Source organism: Squalius cephalus (assembly GCF_949319135.1).
Source record: "Squalius cephalus genome assembly, chromosome: 8".
In the NCBI taxonomy this organism is placed as follows: domain Eukaryota; kingdom Metazoa; phylum Chordata; class Actinopteri; order Cypriniformes; family Leuciscidae; genus Squalius; species Squalius cephalus.
In genome coordinates, this window is record NC_137129.1 from 16,380,090 (window position 1) to 16,399,853 (window position 19,764).

Consider the following 19,764-nt stretch of genomic DNA (forward strand, 5'->3'; position numbering starts at 1 on the left):
CGAGGAACGTGAGCCTGGAGATGGGAGAGGAACATCGTGAGCGGCAGCTGCTCACAGTGAGTACAGGCAGCCCCAACTCGAGAGCTGCCCATGCATGCTCTGCTTCCAGACAGAGAACAAACAACTTGTGTGTGTCCCCTCCCGTGATGTGTCTGGGTCAGGGAGGCACACACTTTTTGTAGCTTTCTTACTCACCATAATTTCTTTTTCTTTTGTCAGAATAAACAACACTTTATCACTTGCTGAAGAACAGAAGCTGATGCTATTGTGTGGCATCTTACCTTTGTAGCTTCCAGGGTCCACCATCACATGCTACGTCACGGCGCAATGCCAATCAGGATTGGACTAGTTTCACACGTGCTTCAGATGCTGTCACGCTGGAGTAGTTCTCCAAAGTGTCGTCATTCAACGCAGCCCAAATTCCCTCAAAAGGGAAAGGGTTTTAATCGCTTTTAATTTAGATTTAAGACGGTGTCTTTCCCCATAGTACGTGCAATACAGTATGTTTACTGTAAACAAAAGTTTTTACAAACTGAGATGCAAGTCAAAAAAAGATTCTGTGATAATGAAGCTGTATTCAACCTGGAATATTGAGTGCATCAAAAAGTCAGCCCCCAGAAACATTGTGGTATCAAACTATGTGATTCAGTGTTTAGAAATAGTTTTAATTTTGTATTTTTTTTTTTTTTTTGTGTGTGTGTGGTGAATTTAGTTGATCATCAAAGTTGATCTTGAGAGGTAGTTAGCTTGATTTAGTTGGTGTGTGCTGGTGCTGTACCTGCTCTGGGAAAGTTCTGCCAAGCATGTGACGCTTCTGCAGGGCTGCCCTGGAACCTCTGGGGTAAGCTTTTGTTACATACCACCTAAGAGATCCCGTGTCTTCCTGCAGGTCAAGCTATGGTACGATAAAGTGGGACATCAACTCATTGTCACTATCCTGGGCGCCAAAGACCTCCCTTCACGAGAAGACGGGCGGCCTAGGAATCCCTACGTCAAAATCTACTTCCTCCCCGACAGAAGGTACCTACACTTCAGATTTTTACACTGGATTTTTAATTATAATCTCCAATGATAACATTTGTAAACAATACTTACACTGCTGTTCAAAAGTTTGTGGTCAGGTGGTGCGTTTTTTAAATGTTTTTGAAAGAATTCACCAAGGCAGCATTTATTTGATAAAAAATACTTAAAACAGTGATATTGTGAAATATTATAAAAAAAAACAAAGCTGAATTTTCGAAATATTCCACAAACACAGACTGACAACCACTGAAAAAAACTATATATATATATATATATATGTGTGTGTGTGTGTGTGTGTGTGTGTGTGTGTGTGTGTGTGTGTGAAACTGTAAATGTTAAAACCCCTCAAGTTTAAGTCAGATTAGCAGCAGTAAAATATGAGCTCACTTGTTCTTCTCAGCGATAAAAGTAAGAGGAGAACGAAAACAGTGAAGAAATCTCTGGAACCCAAGTGGAACCAGACGTTCATGTACTCGCCAGTGCACAGGCGAGAGTTCAGGGAACGTATGCTGGAGATCACGCTATGGGACCAGGCCAGAGTCCGAGAGGAAGAAAGCGAGTTCCTGGGAGAGGTGAGAGAGGAACACCTTCCCACTATATGTCTCTATAATGCCACGTTCGTAGTAATAAAATATTTCACACTGTTTACTCGGTTTGATGCAAGAAAACTGTTGTGGCAGCAATATCAGACATGAATAGAAGTTTTAGTTTAAAATCAATAAAAAAAAAAGTATTTTGTGACTTTCTTGGCAAAGTTTAGACTTTAAATATTGCACAATTGTGCAGTTTAAACCTTAAAACATCATAAGTCATCTTAAATGGCTCTGTATTTCATACCTGCGTGTTTGTGTGTGTAGATTCTGATAGAGCTGGAGACAGCGCTGTTGGATGATCAGCCTCATTGGTATAAGCTCCAAACACATGACGTGTCCTCTATGCCGCTGCCTAACCCCTCACCCTACATGCAGAGACGTCTCCTACATGGAGAGAGCCCAACGCGCAGGTTACAGAGTATGTACACACATCTACTGTTACAATAAACACAAACATACTCAATTAAAACTGCTTAATAATTGTAAACTAAAGTCTTCACAGTACAATTGAATGTGATCTCAATCTGATTTTGCCCGCACAGTGTGAACAGCAAAAGATTTTGAATCACATATTTAAATCCAGTCAGGGCCACTTTCAGATGTGTAAATCGACTTCTGTGAACAGTCCTGTCAGAATTCATTTTGTCAATCATTCATCATATCATTTTGTTTCATTTACCAGTTGTTTAAATCATAAAATAAACTTTGAATTGCACTGTATTACATAGACATGTGAAAAAATAAACACTACCGTTCAAAAGTTTGCAATCTCTTATGCTCAGCAAGTCTGCATTTATTTGATCAAACAATAATGTTGTGACATATTATTACAATATAAAAGAACTGTTTTCTACGTTTATATATATATTTGCTTATTATTGCTGGGGAAACTATGATGCATTTGTCTTTAAAATTTTATGTGTAGAAAGTTCAAAAAAACATTTTATGTATGTTTGTTTTTGTTTTTGTTGATGTGTTTCTTATTTTCATGTTTTGTTTCCTTCAAAAAAATATTACTATCTATCCACCACTGACACATTTCCAGTCAAGAGCCCGTATTTATACAACTCAGGTAACTTTGACCTGCTTGCTCCAGTTAGCATGTGATTGGCTAGCAATGTGATTACTATCCTTTACACTGTCCAAAGTGTGATCTCCCCTCAATTCCGCCTCATACTCTTTAGAAACCCCCACTTTTCCACACAGCTTGCATGGAGTTAATGCTCATCGCTGCTGCTACATGCCACCAATCCTCATTTTAAAGCTTATATCCCTTTTTAGGCCTGATCTTCACCATTAAAAAATATAAAATCAGCCCAGTTAATAGCTGTTCCTGAGCAGATCTATGCTAAGCAGATCTATGCAGACTGCTAACGCTTTTCCCAGTCTCTCACAAACCTTTCTGTGGTTGATGTTTGCTGTGTTTCACTATTTTGATTTCAAAACTAAATGATAGCAAACCTCACTCTGCTTCACACTTGGTCCTTATATTATTTGGGTCTGAACCAAAGTATGTTTCTGTTATCAATGTGAGTTTCATCATGAGCTGCAGATGTTTTTCCAATGTAGAAAGGTAACAAATGAGAAAGCGTCAGCTTAAACTAAATTTAACTGGCATGGATATAATGTAAGAGATACAAAGAGCCTCTTGCCTAAAGTTATTTAATTAGAAACAAATGCATTTTGTTGTACATGCAAATTATACATCATCAAAATAGTGACTTACTTTCACAAAGTAGTCCAGGTTGCTTTCACATAAGCTGTGCCTTAGCATGGAAAAAAGTTTTCCCTTCAAATATTCTCAGGTCATTCTCAATATATTATTCAAATGAAAAGTTGCATCTATTAATATTATTTAATGGACTTATATGGACTTAATCGTCAATAGTTTTTCTAATAACGAATGTTAACAAATGTTACTAAATACTGTAACAAATGTAATACTCGTTAGTTAATGCTTTTCGAAGTTATAACTACAAATGGACCATTACAAGCTTTTCTAAATGATCAGTCTTTTTAGGTTGAATAATATCCAATATAAAAATATCGGGTCTTTTCTTTAGGTCAAACTATACACTCTTAAAAGCTTTCAGAAGTAAAAAGCATTTTTTCATGCCTAGAAAGCCTAAAAAATGTATTAAAATGTAAAAGTGAAAGATTTGCTTTATTGAAAGCTATTTTTGTGAAACGAACAAAAAAAAAATGTAAGGCAAAACTGTGTATTTATAATATCATCCATCATATCAGCCACATACAAAAAAACGAAATAATAATTTTATTGTAAAATTATTAAAAAAATACAAGTTATGTTTAGTTCACAATATAAGAACTAATTATAAAAATTATTCATTTAGAATTAATTAGAAATGTTAAAGGTTTTTAAAACTATTTTAAAATTTGTTAATATCATAATTTCAATATTGGTGCATCTCTGATCACATGATGCTAGTTTAGTATGTGTGTTTGCTCTGCTGTGACCCTAGCTAGATTACTTAACCTCACGTGAACCGTCCTGTGGATTACAACAGACGGTCAAGTTAAGAGGGTCTTTTCTTCATTATGTCCCTCGTGATCTGTTCCTCCACCCTTCTTCTCTCTCTCTCTCTCTCTCTCTCTCTCTCTCTCTCTCTCTCTCTCTCTCTCTCTCTCTCTCTCTCTCTCTCTCTCTCTCTCTCAGGATCACAGAGAATCAGTGACAGTGAGTTCTCTGATTACGACTGTGAAGATGGGATTGGCGTTATCTCAGGTACAGCGAAGTCACCTTTCTCTGCTTTAGTAGCTCACTGTACTTAGAAAGCTGAAGACTTGAGCGTCCTTGAAGGCATTTTATTCAGTACTTTTCAATTAAATTCAGTGCTCTTTTATATATCAAATTCATTTATAAACTTATAAGCCTTGTTCAGACTGTCAGTCCAAATATTGAAATTAGATCATATTTAGCAAGTGTGAATGCTAAAAGTCACATGAAATCCAATTTTTACAAATCTGTTTCAAGCTACATTCGTATATGGTTTGAAATCCTATTCAGATATAATTTTTTTAATCCATTTCAGTCTGTCAGTATTGTTGTCAGTGTGCTGGTCACGCAGAAAATAATATAATAGAGACATCTCTGTGTTGTCCAGTGATGATGTGTATTTACTTTTTCTACTGTACGGCAGAGACGGCAGCATGGAATAAAGCCGTTCATAAAAGCATCCGTTTCTGTCGCTGCTTCATTAGTCCAGCGCTGCAGTCAGATACACATTGTCTTATTCTAAGACAGCATTGCACACCCCCTCCATGTTGTTTTTGGTGTAGTCTTACCAACGCAACATCATTGCCATGGAAACCAACACAGATGGAAATGTGTGGAAAATGAAAAAGAGCCACAGCACACACAAATCAGACCTGAACAGTTGCGATACACAGTGTGGACAGTCAATCATTTAGATCAGATTCCAATCGAATACACAAATAATCCGATTTAGACTGACAGTGTGAACGTAGTCTTATGAAAGTCTCTTATGCTCACCAAGGCTGCATAAATTTGATTTAAAATAGAGTAAAAACAGTAAGATTGTGAAATATTATTACAATTTAAAATAACTGTTGTCTATTTGAATATATTTTAAAATGTAATTTATTCCTGTGAAGGCAAAGCTGAATTTTCAGCATCATAACGGCACTCTTCAGTGTCACTTGATCCTTCAGAAATCATTCTGATATTTGATTTTCAGCTCAAGAAACTTTTCTTAATATTATCAATGTTGAAAACAGTTATTTGATGAATTCTTTGATGAAGAGAAAGTTCAAAAGAGCATAATTTATTTTAAATAGACATTTTTGTAACATTATATATGACTTTACTGTCACTTTGATCAATTTAAAGCATTCTTGCTGAACAAAAGTATTATTATTATTATTATTATTATTATTATTATTTTTAAATCTTACTGACCGTTTGAACACACGACCTGATCTGATCTAAATAAATGAAACTCCAGAGGGATTTCTGTTGTCTCTGGAATGATCTTTTTGATGTCTGATTGCACGTGGGCTACCCAAGCCTTTGTGTGGGTTCACACATGCTAATCAACAAATCAAATTAAAGGATATTGTCAGAGAGAAGATTACTGTGAACTTTAGTCTCTCCCAACTCACCACAAAGAAAATCCTCACCGTCATTTCACTCTGACGTTGTGACAGGACTCTTAACGGTTGTGTTCACTTCATGTTCGTAAAGTGTCATTGTGTAGTAGACAAAATACAGTTCCCAAAAAAAATATTTGGACACCCAAAAATATCTGAATGCCATTGTATTAGATAATACTAATTATAATGCTCCTTTATTTCACTGAATGTTGAGTTGAGTTGTTAAATGTCTGTTGCGCTGTGTTTGCCTCAGATTACCGGCACAATGGCAGGGATTTCCAGAGCTCCACTCTGTCTGTACCTGAGCAGGTGATGTCTTCCAATCACTGTTCACGATCAGACATGATCCGCACACGTTCACGCTCACCCAGCGTTCCTCCCCCACAAAGGTAATCTACAACAGAAAAACACAAATGAGTGATTTATGTGTAAAGGGTCATATCATGAGGAATCTTTGGAAATATAGGTAAAAATATGGGTTCAATGTGCTACTGTATAGATACTTTATACTTTTTTAACAAGTAAAAGGCCTTTTAGTATAATTGTACAAACGTCCCCCTTCAGATTCACATGTCTTTTTGCTGTGAAATGTTTATAAGTAAACGTAAAAATAAATTGTATATTGTTAATAATATTTCAAGATGAACACTTACTGGACTTAGGTGTACTTGATTATGCATACATAATTTATCTTTGAAAAACATCATGCTAAAACGTGAGCATCAATTATGATACATCAGGGAACTTTTGAGGAATGTTTATTTGTTTATCTGTCAATCTGGATTTCATTGCATTATATGTTTTTTCCCCCAAAATAAAAACTGATCATAAAAATAAGCATTTAAATATCATCTTACTAAGACATATTATTAGGAGTTATAGAGTAACAACTGATATTTATATGCAATTTATGCACGTAGTCGTCTGCACTGTTATAAAGATCCTATTATTTTACATTACAAGAATTTCACCATTTTGGCCATATTAATATTAGCAACTGCACCAAATTACATATTTTTATTCATCTGAATAAATGTATCATTCATTTTACTAATTTATCTGAATAAATATATTGTCCTATCATATGATATGAGCCATACAATCCTGATGTATCAATTATGAGACAAAACATAAAACGCATATGAAAACTTTATTTTTTTTTTTAAAGAACAATATTTTGTCTAAAGGTTCAATAAACGGTTCTATTTAAAACTTGTAAAAAAATAAAATCTTATTCGTTAACTGAAATAAGCAGAAATAAAATATAAATATTAGATGCAAGAATAATCTAATCTACAGAGTAGTAAAATAACACATTAAATATGGCACTTCTGTTCCTGGTGCTTATTGTCAAAGCAGAGCTCTCCTTTTCTCTCCCCTCCTTCAGTCGAAGTTTAGACCATGGAGTGAGAGGAGCACCCTCGCTTTATGGCCCCCGAAAACACCTGTCTGAAGACAGATACTCACCAGACAGGTATGTGTCACATAACACGCTAGAGAGCGCTTGTGTTTATTGTGCCCTTAAAAGTTCTTTGTGTCTTAGATTACTTTTTTTCTGATAGAGGGAACACAAATGGGAATGTTGCCTTATACCTTCATCTTTTCAGTTAACGTGATTATGGAAATTCAGTGTGACAAATATGATGTGCCAGCAGCACAGAGAGAACCGTAGGAAGGTTTAGTTCATTTTGAGAAAGCAGGGAAAAAAATCTGTTCCTTCTCCTTTCTCTTTGACATCACACTTTTTTTTATCCGTCAATCTCTGCCTCTCTCGCTTTTATCTTTCCATCGCTCCATATTCAATAGCTTCATTCAGCCATATTTCTGTTCTTTGCTCCCTGTGGTTGCAGCCAGTATCTTACCCTCCCTCCTCGAACCAGACACAGACAGCCAACCATCGACCCCGTTATCCAGGACCCCAGGTATTCTGTTACCCCAGAGCAGCATTACGCGCCCCTGCTCACCTCCCCCTTCTGTCCAATCACAGCACTCCTCTCACTTTCACCCACCCACTTACCCCCTGCTGCTAGCTGATTGACAGGTGACAGCTTGCCCACACATGGCACTGTATAAGAAACATGAGGCTGTTCTTTCACTTTAATCAAGTCATTAAATCATAATAAGTATGTAATTAATTCACTCATGCATTATAGATCTCATCTTCGGATGGTAGAGTCATGTTTTTACATGAGAAAACATTCAGCACCTCTCTTTTACTAATACTGTCACATTCTTACTACCTTAAAGGAATGTTCAGGTTTCAATACAAGGAAAGACCTACATAGATAAACATAATTACTTACAGAAAAGTTAACAGTTTGCTGGCTTCACATGATCATGACATGGCAAAATCTCATGTTAACACTTATATTGTAATATTATATGGTTTAACACTTATGCTGTATACTTAAAATAAAATAAAAATATGTCATGTCTGTTTATTTACCATTGTAAATGTATTACTGTAAATGCGATTTTTGTTTGTTTTGTGTTCAAATTGAGGGACGAAATGCACTACTGTTCAACAGTTTGGGGTCGGTAAGATTTCTTAATGTTTTTTAAAAAGTGTCTAATGCTCACCAAGGCTGCATTTATTTGATTGAAAATACAATAAAAGCAGTAATATTGTAAAAGATAACTCTTTTTCTATTTGAATATGTTGAAAATTGTAATTTATTCCTGTGATGGCAAAGCTAAATTTTCAGCAGCCATTACTCCAGTCTTCAGTGTCATATTATCTTTAAGAAATCATTCTAATATGCTCAAGAAACATTTCTTATTATTATCAATGTTGAAAACAGTTGTGCTTAAAATTTCTGTGGAAAGCGTGACTTTTTTTCTCAGAAATCTTTGAGTAGAAACGTTAAAACAACATTTATTTGAAAAATAAATATTTTATAACAATCTTTACTCTCACTTTTTTTATATAAATGTAATGCATTCTTGCTGCATAAACGTATACATTTATTGACCCCAAACTTTTGAACAATAGTGTCATATTCTCTGGTCAAATCTTGTATTAAAACCTTTGAAGATTCACTATGAATGAATTGTGCCCGAATCATTTTTCACAAGTCAGGCAACAATATTCTGTGCTGAAAGCGATTTGCACATTATAGTTCTGTTCTTTCGGGGCAGTTCTGAGTACTACAATATGGAGGATGCAGCAAACAAACATTTTCACTATAATTGTACGGCATATCTGCACCACAGAGGTCCAGACACCCAGTGGACTCTTGAAATTTGCAATGCTTCTACACTGATGAATGCCTGGTAATCAAATCCCAATAATCGCTCATTTCCATCAATTGATCATCATTACTACTCCCATGAATAGTAAAAAAATGTAAACAAACATCTCTATTAAGTGATTCAGTTTACCGCCTACCTTCCATGGCCATAATAGTGTGATGGAAAGCCTAAAGAATACTTCAGTTTTGACGTAAGCGCTTAGCGTATACATACTTTCGAACACACGGCCTTTCAAAGTATACTCCATTTGATAGCATGCACAAACACAGGTGATCGACTCGTGTGCACTAGAAAGTTTAATCTTTGTTCAATTTCTGTGCTGTTTCTCTACAGTCATCTACAGATGACTATATGTATGCAATGCGTAGGGTACACATACTCTAGCCTACACGTAAAACCCAAAATATACTTTAGCCAAGCAAATACAGTTTTGGAAATAAAGTGCAGTCTATAATGCGCCTTGAAAGGCTAATGTCTTTTGGTATTTTTGACACGCATAAAAAGGCACACACTGTTTAGTGAATTCACCCCAGGATTCCTTCAAAAAGAACAGTGTAGTGTTGTGCATTTGCTAGTACTTGCTAGCATGTGATAGTAATACATGCAAGTAGTCGTACTTCCACATTAATTTGCACCACCAGAAAAGCACTACATTTTCACTTCTGGGGGTTTAGCAAATCTTTGCTGCTGGTGTTTGCTGCAACCTAAATTATTGTTTTGATAGCTTAGATAGTTATCTTAACTTGAGGTTTCTTGATTTCTGCTTTTGTGCTTTGGGTGATCTTCACCTCTTCCTTCTTTCAGAGTGGAGGTGGCAAAAAAAGGTGTCCCACCCTCTTACCTCCCAGATAATCCCTACTTGTCCCACCCGTCTCTAACTACTGCACTTTCACTTTCTGTTCTGACTCATAGTATGTGCCCCCTCTATCGGGAAGACGCGGTCAGGTTACTGCGCTCCACTAGGATGGCCCGTGCATACTCAGAAGGGTACAATAGCGTGGACAGGTAGTAAACCACAGCGGTTCACTCTCGTTCTCATGATGTTTCATATTAGTGCCGTGGGTAGTAGTTTGGGCTAGAATAGCTAGTTGCGCCTTTCAAAATGTTTCATGTTTATGTCTCCAGATTTACGAAGGAAACTTTCCAATGGGTGGAAAAGGAGACAATAACGTCAAATGAGCCATTTTCTTACAGAAATGTGGTAAATGTTTGGAAAACAGTGGCAAATTTAAAGTGTCGCTGTAGCGTCAGTCCTCTGCCCATTGAGAAAGCTTTGTGCCGTCATAATAATGATATGGAGTCATTATGGCTCCTCTCAGGAGGATAAACATAGATGATAGAGTACAGATTGTGACTTTGCCGACTATCCTACTAAGTACGCCTGTAATCTTAGGACAATATTTCCAAAGGAAATTTGTGAAATGTGTATGTATGTCTCTTTAGTAGCTCCCACTCCACCATTCCCACTGTGGCGTAATGAATTGCATCTTCAGCGCTGCTCACTGGATGGCTTGTGTTGTTTTGATGACTGAGCACTAGCTTTTTCGGTCCCAAGCCAACTAGCGTCACTCTATGACAGAACTGCCAGTCAAAAAACTGCAAGCTACAGTGAATGTTCACCATGTTATATATAAATATATTATTTACCCCTCAGAAATATAGGATTGAATATATTCAGGATTTGTAGTGGAGACTCAGATATTATGGAGTAGACCTTGCCAGCTTTGGTGTACGGAAGCCCTAAGGTGTGATAAGATTCACATATAATTTTTGCGGCATTCACATTAGCAAAATTTCGAGGGCAAAAAAAAAAGGTTTATTTGTCAATAGTGTTGTGATGTGTGAAACAGTTCACATAGAAGTCACTTTCAAACCAATCAGCTTTCTGTTGTTCAACGCAGAGAGTTCACATGACCAACTTTAACCCATAGCAGAATCTGTGTGGGAATTTACCCTCACGTGAAATTGAGTCATGTGGATTCCTATTGAAATGACTTGATTTTGCCTGTAAAAATTCACCTTATAACAGTAAATGTGACCACACCTTAATATACTTGCGTTTCTCTTCACTCTTGAAAATAAAGGTACTTTATTGGCATATATGGTTCCATGAAGATTCTTTAACATCCATAGAATCTTTCCACTCCACAAAAAGTATTTATAGTAGAAAATGGTTCTTTAGATTATTAAAATGTTCTTCTCACTGAGAAAAAAGTTATCCTCTTTAAACGTCTTTAATTGCTCATTGTTGCAGTTGGTCTGACACTTTCAGACATGTCGAAATGTCTTGTCGTCTTATTCTGCTTGGCCCCGGTAATTGCTGCTTGCAGCTATATTTAGGGGCCAAGCACCGAAGGTGCGGAGGCACCTATTGTTTTTGTTCCGGTTCTTATTATTATTATTATTCTTCTTCTTCTTCTTCCGCCATGGGAGTCTATGGCAGCCCATAGAACCGCTTGCGGGAAAGTTATGAAATTTGGCACAATGATAGAGGACAGGCCAAAAAGTCACCATACCAAATTTGGTGTCATAAAACCAATCCCTCTAGCGCCACCAACTGTCCAAAGTTTCACTTTTATTATGCTAATAACTTTTGAACCGTAAGGCCAATCAGCGAAATCCTTTTTTCCTCTGATTCCTGAGCTCATGACGATTCGATTGCACCCTATCACGTCATTTTCCGTCAACTGGGAACCAAAAATTGTTCTTCTATGGCATCACCTATTGGAACCTTTAGTTTTAAGAGTATTCCATGATGTAACCATAAACATGGCAGATGATTTTATCTAAAGCAACTTACATTTAATTTGAGGTATTTAATTTATCAGTTCAGGCATTCCCTGGAAATCAAAATATTATATTAATATTTACAATTAAGTAATAGTAAGAATAAAATTTTGAAATGTAAGTTCCTCAAACCATGTGGCTTGTTGACAAGGGGCATACTGTACTAATATCTAATGAACTTTTGATGAACACATTTTAATTATTATTCAAACTATCATTTAAGAGTCATTTAACCATTTATTACTGTCTTTGAAAGGCTTTTTTCTTTCAAACACATTAAAATTCACAAATTCATGTAATTTCATATTTACATACTTTTTAGTCAGCTGCACCTCTTTTGATATAATATATTTAATAATTAAGTCAATAATTTAACAACACACATATTCACGGTTCTCTGATGTCGATTTATGATCACGACATGCAGGTAAAAAACTAAAATATTTAAACATTTTAGTATGTGTTGATTTGTTTTTATTTATTTTCACTTTACATTTTTTTAATTTATTACTAGCTTTTCATAAACTCACTAACCCCCTGCAGTTCCTTCACAAACCACAGTTCGGAAAACCCTGACGTAATGTTTAATGCCATTCATATTGTGGAATGTATTTTCTTTCTATTTGTGTTTGTATATCAGTATGGAATCAGTAAGATTGTCCTATTCAAATCAATATGATAAATGAGTTAGGTCAAAAGTAATCTAAAAGTAATCAAAAAAGTAGTCAGAGTACATTATCTAAAATGTATTTTCATCATGCAATTTGCAATCTGTAGCGGACTACAATTTGTAAGTAATCTAGCCAGCACTGCCTAGGAGATGATAAAACTGCTATAAAATCACTTAATAGACCTGGGGATGGGCTCTTTTGATTTTGACCTATAGCAATGCCAAAAGCAACATACTACTGTAAAAAGACACACAGAACCCCTTAGCAACCCCTTAGCAACTAACTTGCGATCTGTTATTGTGAGCAAATGTGAATCTATAGCACTTTATGGCTGCATTGGAGTTCTTTTTGTCAAGTAGAATTATTTTTGGCACATAGGATCTGATTATGTGTTATTTTGTGTTCAGGAGGATGAGGAGAGATAGACAAATGTCTACCTACAGTGACTCTTTTGATTCACCTGAGAGGTAAAACCCAGATACTATAAGCTGAGACATGTTTAATATGCATCCATAATAGTATTCAAGTGGACTATTTTACTATAGAGACATAACTCTCACCCCTTGCCCGAATTCAACTGTTGCTCATTCTAATCATACTTTCCTTTCTTCATTTCAATCTATCGTTCCTCATCCTCCATTTAAAGATATTACAATGGGCCCAATCATGTATCTACTCCATGGCCCAATCATGTCATGAATGGAACCAGTGGGGACTACAGGTAAGATTTCTGTAGAGATAAACACCCACAATACATCACAAACTCTCTTTCTTTTTACTCATCAGTTATTAACTGCTAGGAACAGATGCCCAATTTATGTTCCCACTGAGACTTTGTGTCTAGATCCCAGTTATGGATTTGAGACTCCTGTTTATTTTATTCATCTTCTCAAACACTGACCTTTTATACATTTTCAAGCAAATAAAGACTGAATATCATGTACTAAGTACATGTACTAACACACTGAGGTTGGTTTATTCATTAGGACATGCCCCAGGATAGAAATTGAGCCATCTACAGATACAGAAAGGTATTATTACATTGAGTGAAATAGTTTCAGTAGACGTTTTCAGTGCAGACCTTGGTTCAATTTAGATGTTTTAGTTATCCTGTTACCTTTACGTTTTTACAGCATTTTTAAATGTTCACTAATATTCTGGTAAATGGAAGCTTTAGCGCAGTGAAAAACAAATCACATGTTGCTTTTTAAATGATTAGACGATTTAGCAGTAGCACAACTAAATAAATATTTTATATTAGTATGGTACCTAGTTTTAAAAATGTAATGAAGTTAATTTAGTTTTAGTTAGTTTGTTTTGAAGTAGTAACCGATTCTCACTTTGAACAGTATACTATGCATTACATTATCTATAAACTCTTATGAAAAAGAAGAACACTTTAGCATACTTTTAAAAAGAGTACTTAAGTATGAACTGAATGTAATGTTTTACGTCACTTAATTGCATGTTAATTGCAATTAAATGAAAATGTATTTGTTTAGATTTATATTAATGCAATGCAAATATATTAATTAATGCAAAATGCAATTGGCTGACTTGAATTTTTTAACCAATAAGTACACTAAGTGTACTTCTATAAAGCACAACAAAAGGTTATTGAAACATAATGATTTAAAATAAAACTTTTATTTTGACATTGTTTTGAAATGCACTTTTACTTAAGTCTCCTTAAGTGTGTTTGGAATCAGTCGTGAAAGTGTACTCTCTTTAAGTACACTTAAGTGTACTTTCATTGATATTATATTATCTGCAAGTACAGTTTAGCAAAAAAAATATATACTTTTAAGATTTGAAGTACACTACAAGTGCTCATTCAATACAATTAAGCGCACTTCTTTTTCACAAGGGTATATTGTGTGATAAGGCTATTTAGCAACTCCTGACAGCTATGAGAGCTGCTAAATGACCCTTTCGTGTTCTTCTCTTATGCACCTCTATAGAGAGGATCATATTCCAGGGTTCCCAGCTAACAATGAGTACTTTGAGGAAGATCTGAGGTAATACAGTAGAATTTGTAGAAGTATAGAGTACAGTATAGAGGAATAGAGTAGACTAATCATGGGGCTTATTGTTGTGTCAGTATGAAATGTTTTCACTTGTTTTCTTTGCAGCAGCTTCCAGAAACATTTATTTGTTTGTTGACTTGCTTTGGTTAACACTTATTTTTGGTTGTTTCAGTTTGGTATTTCTTTATGAGTTTCTGTTTATGCTGATGACCCTGAGCAGCCAATATTGAAACTTTTTGTTTGGTTGTTTTTTTGCCAATTATTAGCCAACCAGCATCATTTCACAGGAACAACCTAACAAGCTGCGATTATAGAGCATTTGATGCCCTGTGATCCCATGATGCAGTGGGGCTCAGCTGAGCGTGGCTTTTTGACTAACATTCTGCAGGTATAGTCGCAGCATGGTGGACAGACATGACCATTACAGGTCCAGGTCAGCTGACCAGCGGCCCATGATGGAGCGACCGGTCTACACCCGCTCCCGCTCATCTGAGCGGCCCGACTCCGGCTATATGAGATCCATGCCGTCCTTACCGTCAGGGAGATCCGCTCCTCCCTCTCCTGCCTTAACGAGGTGACCCAGACCCATCACAACAAGCACTAAAGCCCTAAACGAAACCATGCCTTCTGCTTCCTGTCACCTGGAATGCCTCTCTCCACTTCCTCTTATTTTAACCCTGTTGTAACGATGCTGTTTTTCATTTATAAAGTAGAGAGTAGTGATGATGGTTGCTACTAACTTCTTTTCATTTGAATTATAGACACACCTGTTATATCCTCTTGAGATATAATGGGTTGTACCTGGCATCGTATGGTTTACTTTCTTATTTGTTTTAATTATTATTATTTTTTTGTGTTTACTAACATTATTTATTTGTGGTTTAACAGTTTATGCTTTGAGTTATGGGCTGTTATGAGTGCCGTGTGCTCATGCATTTAGGCCTTTTCACTTTCCTTGCAGCTTTAGCAGCCACAAACACCTCTCCTGATGCTGATTCCATCCCACCTTTTGAGACACCATAAAACCTTTTGACTTACGATTTGCCCGGCACATCATAAGTCACAAGGAAATTACATAAATGTTCAGATTTACGCATGAACTTTCACTGATGCAAGAGACGCAGTAGCTCTTGAATGTGCCACAAATTTACTTTGAGATGTGAGGCACATGTACGATCATTGGAAAGCAAATGCGACATTGAGCTCAAAAGGTGCTTTAAAGATCATTGTGTTTACTGTGGAGTTGATGTGCATTTTAAACGTATATATTTGTTTACGTGGCTAAAATGCACATGACTGTGACATATTTACTAAATGCATGCTCTTGTATGGTTATATTATGTGAAATTTGTTTAATGGTTATTTTTTCTGTAGTTTTACACAAAAGAACATGTGTCAAGAACTTGTTGGGTCATATTTTACCCCAAAATAAGAAGAGAAATATAAGAAAAGATATTTTATAAAAAGAAAATTAAGCCTGTTTTAGATTCAACAAGATTTTTTTTATTGTGATTTTCACAATATGTGTCCAGATGGTTTATTTTTGTAATTCTAAGCATTTTAAATGTTGATTTTCATTTCTGTTTATATTCACATCATTTCGCATTTTTATTTATTATGGAAGTTTGTTTGGTCCACTGAATGAAAAATAAAAAAAGGTAATTGTGACTTTTTATCTCACAATTCTGACTTTTTTTGTGAGTTATAAAGCCAGAATTGCGATATAAATGAGCAGAATGAGCTTTTTTCTCAGAATTGTGAGTTATAAAGTCAGCATTGTGAGATATAAATTCTGAGAAAAAGTTGTCTTTTTTCCACAATTCTGAGAAGTCAAAAAAATTAGAATTGCAAGAAAAATCTGAATAGCAATTTTATATCTCACAATTCTGACTTTTTTCTAGCAATTGCGAGTTTACATCTCACAATTATCTCACAATTCTGAGAAAAAAAGTCTGAATTGTGAGATATAAAAGTCGCAATTATCATTTAAATTGTTTTATACCGTAACGGAAACAAGCTAACATAATTTATATATTTTGTGCAAAAAGAAATCTGTTCTGTAACAGGTTAAATGGTGGTTTGTAAAAAGTACTTTCCCACAATTGAAAAATACATCAACATAACTCAACATAAATCAGCATAAATGAAAAGCAATGCAACAAACACTACTAAAACTTTACAATTTAAATATAATGTAATATATAATTATTTGTTTCCATTACAGTAATGTAAATAAGAAGTTTTATAGTGAGAAGTTATAGTAACAGGGGAGAGAAGAATGTGCTTAATTTTCATTAAAATTATGTAAAATGCAAATATTTCTTGATATGTTAAATAGGCCTTGTTGATGAAATGAAAAATATAATTTATCATGTATTTCTTTTGATATTGGGGTGAAATATAACTTGAAAGTTTTCATGAGATTCACCTACAATATTATGTGGGTTGCTGTACCAGCTCATGTTGATGTACCTTATCTACAGAACGTATATTTCACCAAATGTTTTTACTTCCTTTTAGTTTTTTACTAACCCTTGAGAAAACCGTGCCAAATATTGACTTATTTTGTTTAATAGTACATAGTATGTGTCCCTTTTTATAGCAATCAAGTGGAGTGTGTTTTCTGACACTATTGCATCATTAGTAAGCGATGCTACTGCCAGTATAACCATAGTTAGTAGGTTTGTTTTTATTAGTATTCTCTCACCAGCGTGTGTCTGTAGTCAAACAGTCTGCCCTGTCTTGGGCAGGTTTATGACTCGACGACAAACACTTCTTTAGATGTAATGCTTTATGTTCATTACTGACACACCATCTGTCCTGCAGGGCAAATCCCCGCACTGGATCGGTCCAAACAAGTCCCACCAGCACACCAGTATCGAGTCGAAGAGGTCGGCAGCTACCGCAAGTTCCACCAAAGGGCTCTATGGACAGAAGTGAGTAGATAAACCAGGCTTCTTCCAAATTGCAAGATGGCTCATGGGTAGAAAGCCTTTATAATTAGTCAGGTTAGGGTCACCAGATGATAAGAATAACCTTTCCATTGGGTAACGGACAAAAATTCAACAAATAAGCTAAATAAATAACTATAGCCTTTTATTGCACAAATGTATCAGTTATCTCACACACACACACAAAAGGCTTATGCATAAACAAACATCTTGACCACAAGTCAGATAATGAATGTTGTGTAACTACAATTTGGATAAAATAACATTATTGTCCTTTACATAACACAACATGGATTGCTTTTTCCCCCACCCTTTTTCCTTGAAGATGGCGAGGGCATTACTGAGCCTTATGAAGGTCTGTAAGCACTAGATTCTGTGTGTTTAGCTACGTCTCAGTCTTCTTTATTACAGCTTTATCATCTACTCTGTTTGACTAATCCTGTTAGCTCTGGTCTGTGAGCGTTACCTGTCATTTTTCTAGCTTCTGCCGTTCATTGGGTATAGTGAACAGATGTTTCAGCCTTGGTTGTGCAATCAATAGTGCTGTACATGTATCATTATAGATGTATGCTTTGTGTAGTCTATGTACTCCGTCCATGTCTGGAATCATGTCCAAATCTGCCACAGTGGATATCAAAAGTATGGAAGGTTGTTTTCGTCACAGAGTAAAAAAAAAAAAAAAAAGAAAAAAAAAAAGGTAATTGTGACTTTATCTCACAATTTTGACTTTAATTTCTGCCAATTGTGAGTTTACATCTTGCATTGAGTACTTTTTTCCTCTCAGAAAATGAGAGATGTCAACTGAGAAAAACAAGTCTGAATTGTGAGATATAACTCAGAATTCGGAGGGAAAAAAAAAAGTGAAATACTCCAAAATTTGAGATAAAAACTTACAATTGTGAGAAATTAGGTCAGAATGGTGTTAAAACTTGCAATTGTGAGAAAGAAAGTCCAAACTGCGAGGTATAAACTTTGAGAAAAAGAAATAAAGAATTGCGTGTCGTTAACTCAAAATTGCAAGATACAAACTTGAAATTAAACGAGAAATTAAGTCATTTCTGAAAGTCCAAATTGCACGATTCTGAAAAAAAAGTCTGAATTGTGATTTTAACTAAAAAAATTATAGAAATTGCGAGAAATAATGTCCGAATTCTGAGATAAAAAGCTGCAATTACCTTTTTATATATTAATTATGTAGGGTAAACAGGTATCCATACAAGTCTACTTGCCCTAATTGAAATTTGTTGAGATAAAAGCAGAAGGCAATTTATGTCAGAACTTTAACGTTAGTAACATCTTCTGACAGTATTGTAAGTGCTAAAAAACCGGGGTAAATTCTGGTATGTTTATAGCAGAGGGTCGGCAACCTTTGAAGGGATAATCATTGGCATGTGAGCAATATTGAGAGATGAATATATATATATTTTATTTATTTTTTATTTTTTTTATTTTTTTTGTATATTTAGTTTTAGAAATGTAAGTATCTTGCACCTGCATGGCGGCCTACTCCTAGCAGTAATCCTCTCAGTCATACAGTGATAATTATGGTTTATTAGTCACTAGTTGTTGGTTTATTGACATTTTGGTTTGCTTTCTCTTTTGATTTGCACAACTCATCAACCAATGAAGCAGGAACAGGGGTGGTACCTCAGCCTCCTGCTCCTTCTCCTATTCTTTCCCAGCTTCCACAGACTGTGGCTGGTAAATTATATTTAGGACACATGGAGTACTTTATATCAGTCAAATGCAAATATGATCTTTATTTTCTGAGAGTAATTGCATTTGCATCAAAGTTGTTTTAATAAGTTTGTTAATAGACTACGTAAATGACATTTTAATGGATCTTTATCACTTTTTATATTATTAAATTATTCAATATTCAAAAAACAGAATTTTCAGAATTATATTTGCATTTGAAATGCAGCACACTGGTTAGTACAGTCACCAGGTGGACTTAGAAAAGAAACATTTCAGTCTTTCAGTAAATTGTAGATTAATTTAGTTTTTTTGCTTCTATTTTCATATTTTTATATTTCTCACCCTCATGTCTGATGGCATACTTCTGTCTTTCTTTTTTTACACTCATTTCTGTCTGAATGTTGAAGCAGTGGGAGGGGCTTCACATCACCCTGCCCCGCCCCCTCCACCTCCACAAGTCACACAAGCAATGGCTGGTAATGCTGTTATTGCATAGCAAGCAATTGATCCCATAATAAGAATACACAAACAAGAAAAAAACTGTAGATTAAATGTTAAAAAACACTAAATAGCTAAATAGAGTGTGTTGGTCAGTAAATACTGTAGCAGTACACTACAATACAGAGGC

The 19,764-nt window shown here is 35.4% G+C and overlaps 1 protein-coding gene across 1 annotated transcript in view; it reads left to right on the top strand.

The window, feature by feature from the left end:
* rims2b (regulating synaptic membrane exocytosis 2b) overlaps positions 1–19,764 on the top strand; it is a 171,960-nt gene that overhangs the window by 106,613 nt on the left and 45,583 nt on the right. The window contains exons 15-31 of the mRNA XM_079878271.1: positions 890–1,020; positions 1,424–1,595; positions 1,881–2,034; positions 2,662–2,688; positions 4,294–4,362; positions 6,004–6,139; positions 7,138–7,224; positions 7,601–7,672; positions 9,915–10,007; positions 12,868–12,927; positions 13,107–13,181; positions 13,447–13,491; positions 14,422–14,478; positions 17,314–17,423; positions 17,764–17,793; positions 19,068–19,139; positions 19,544–19,612. Coding sequence (XP_079734397.1) covers positions 890–1,020; positions 1,424–1,595; positions 1,881–2,034; positions 2,662–2,688; positions 4,294–4,362; positions 6,004–6,139; positions 7,138–7,224; positions 7,601–7,672; positions 9,915–10,007; positions 12,868–12,927; positions 13,107–13,181; positions 13,447–13,491; positions 14,422–14,478; positions 17,314–17,423; positions 17,764–17,793; positions 19,068–19,139; positions 19,544–19,612 — 1,459 coding nt within the window. The remainder of the gene's footprint in view (positions 1–889; positions 1,021–1,423; positions 1,596–1,880; positions 2,035–2,661; positions 2,689–4,293; positions 4,363–6,003; positions 6,140–7,137; positions 7,225–7,600; positions 7,673–9,914; positions 10,008–12,867; positions 12,928–13,106; positions 13,182–13,446; positions 13,492–14,421; positions 14,479–17,313; positions 17,424–17,763; positions 17,794–19,067; positions 19,140–19,543; positions 19,613–19,764) is intronic.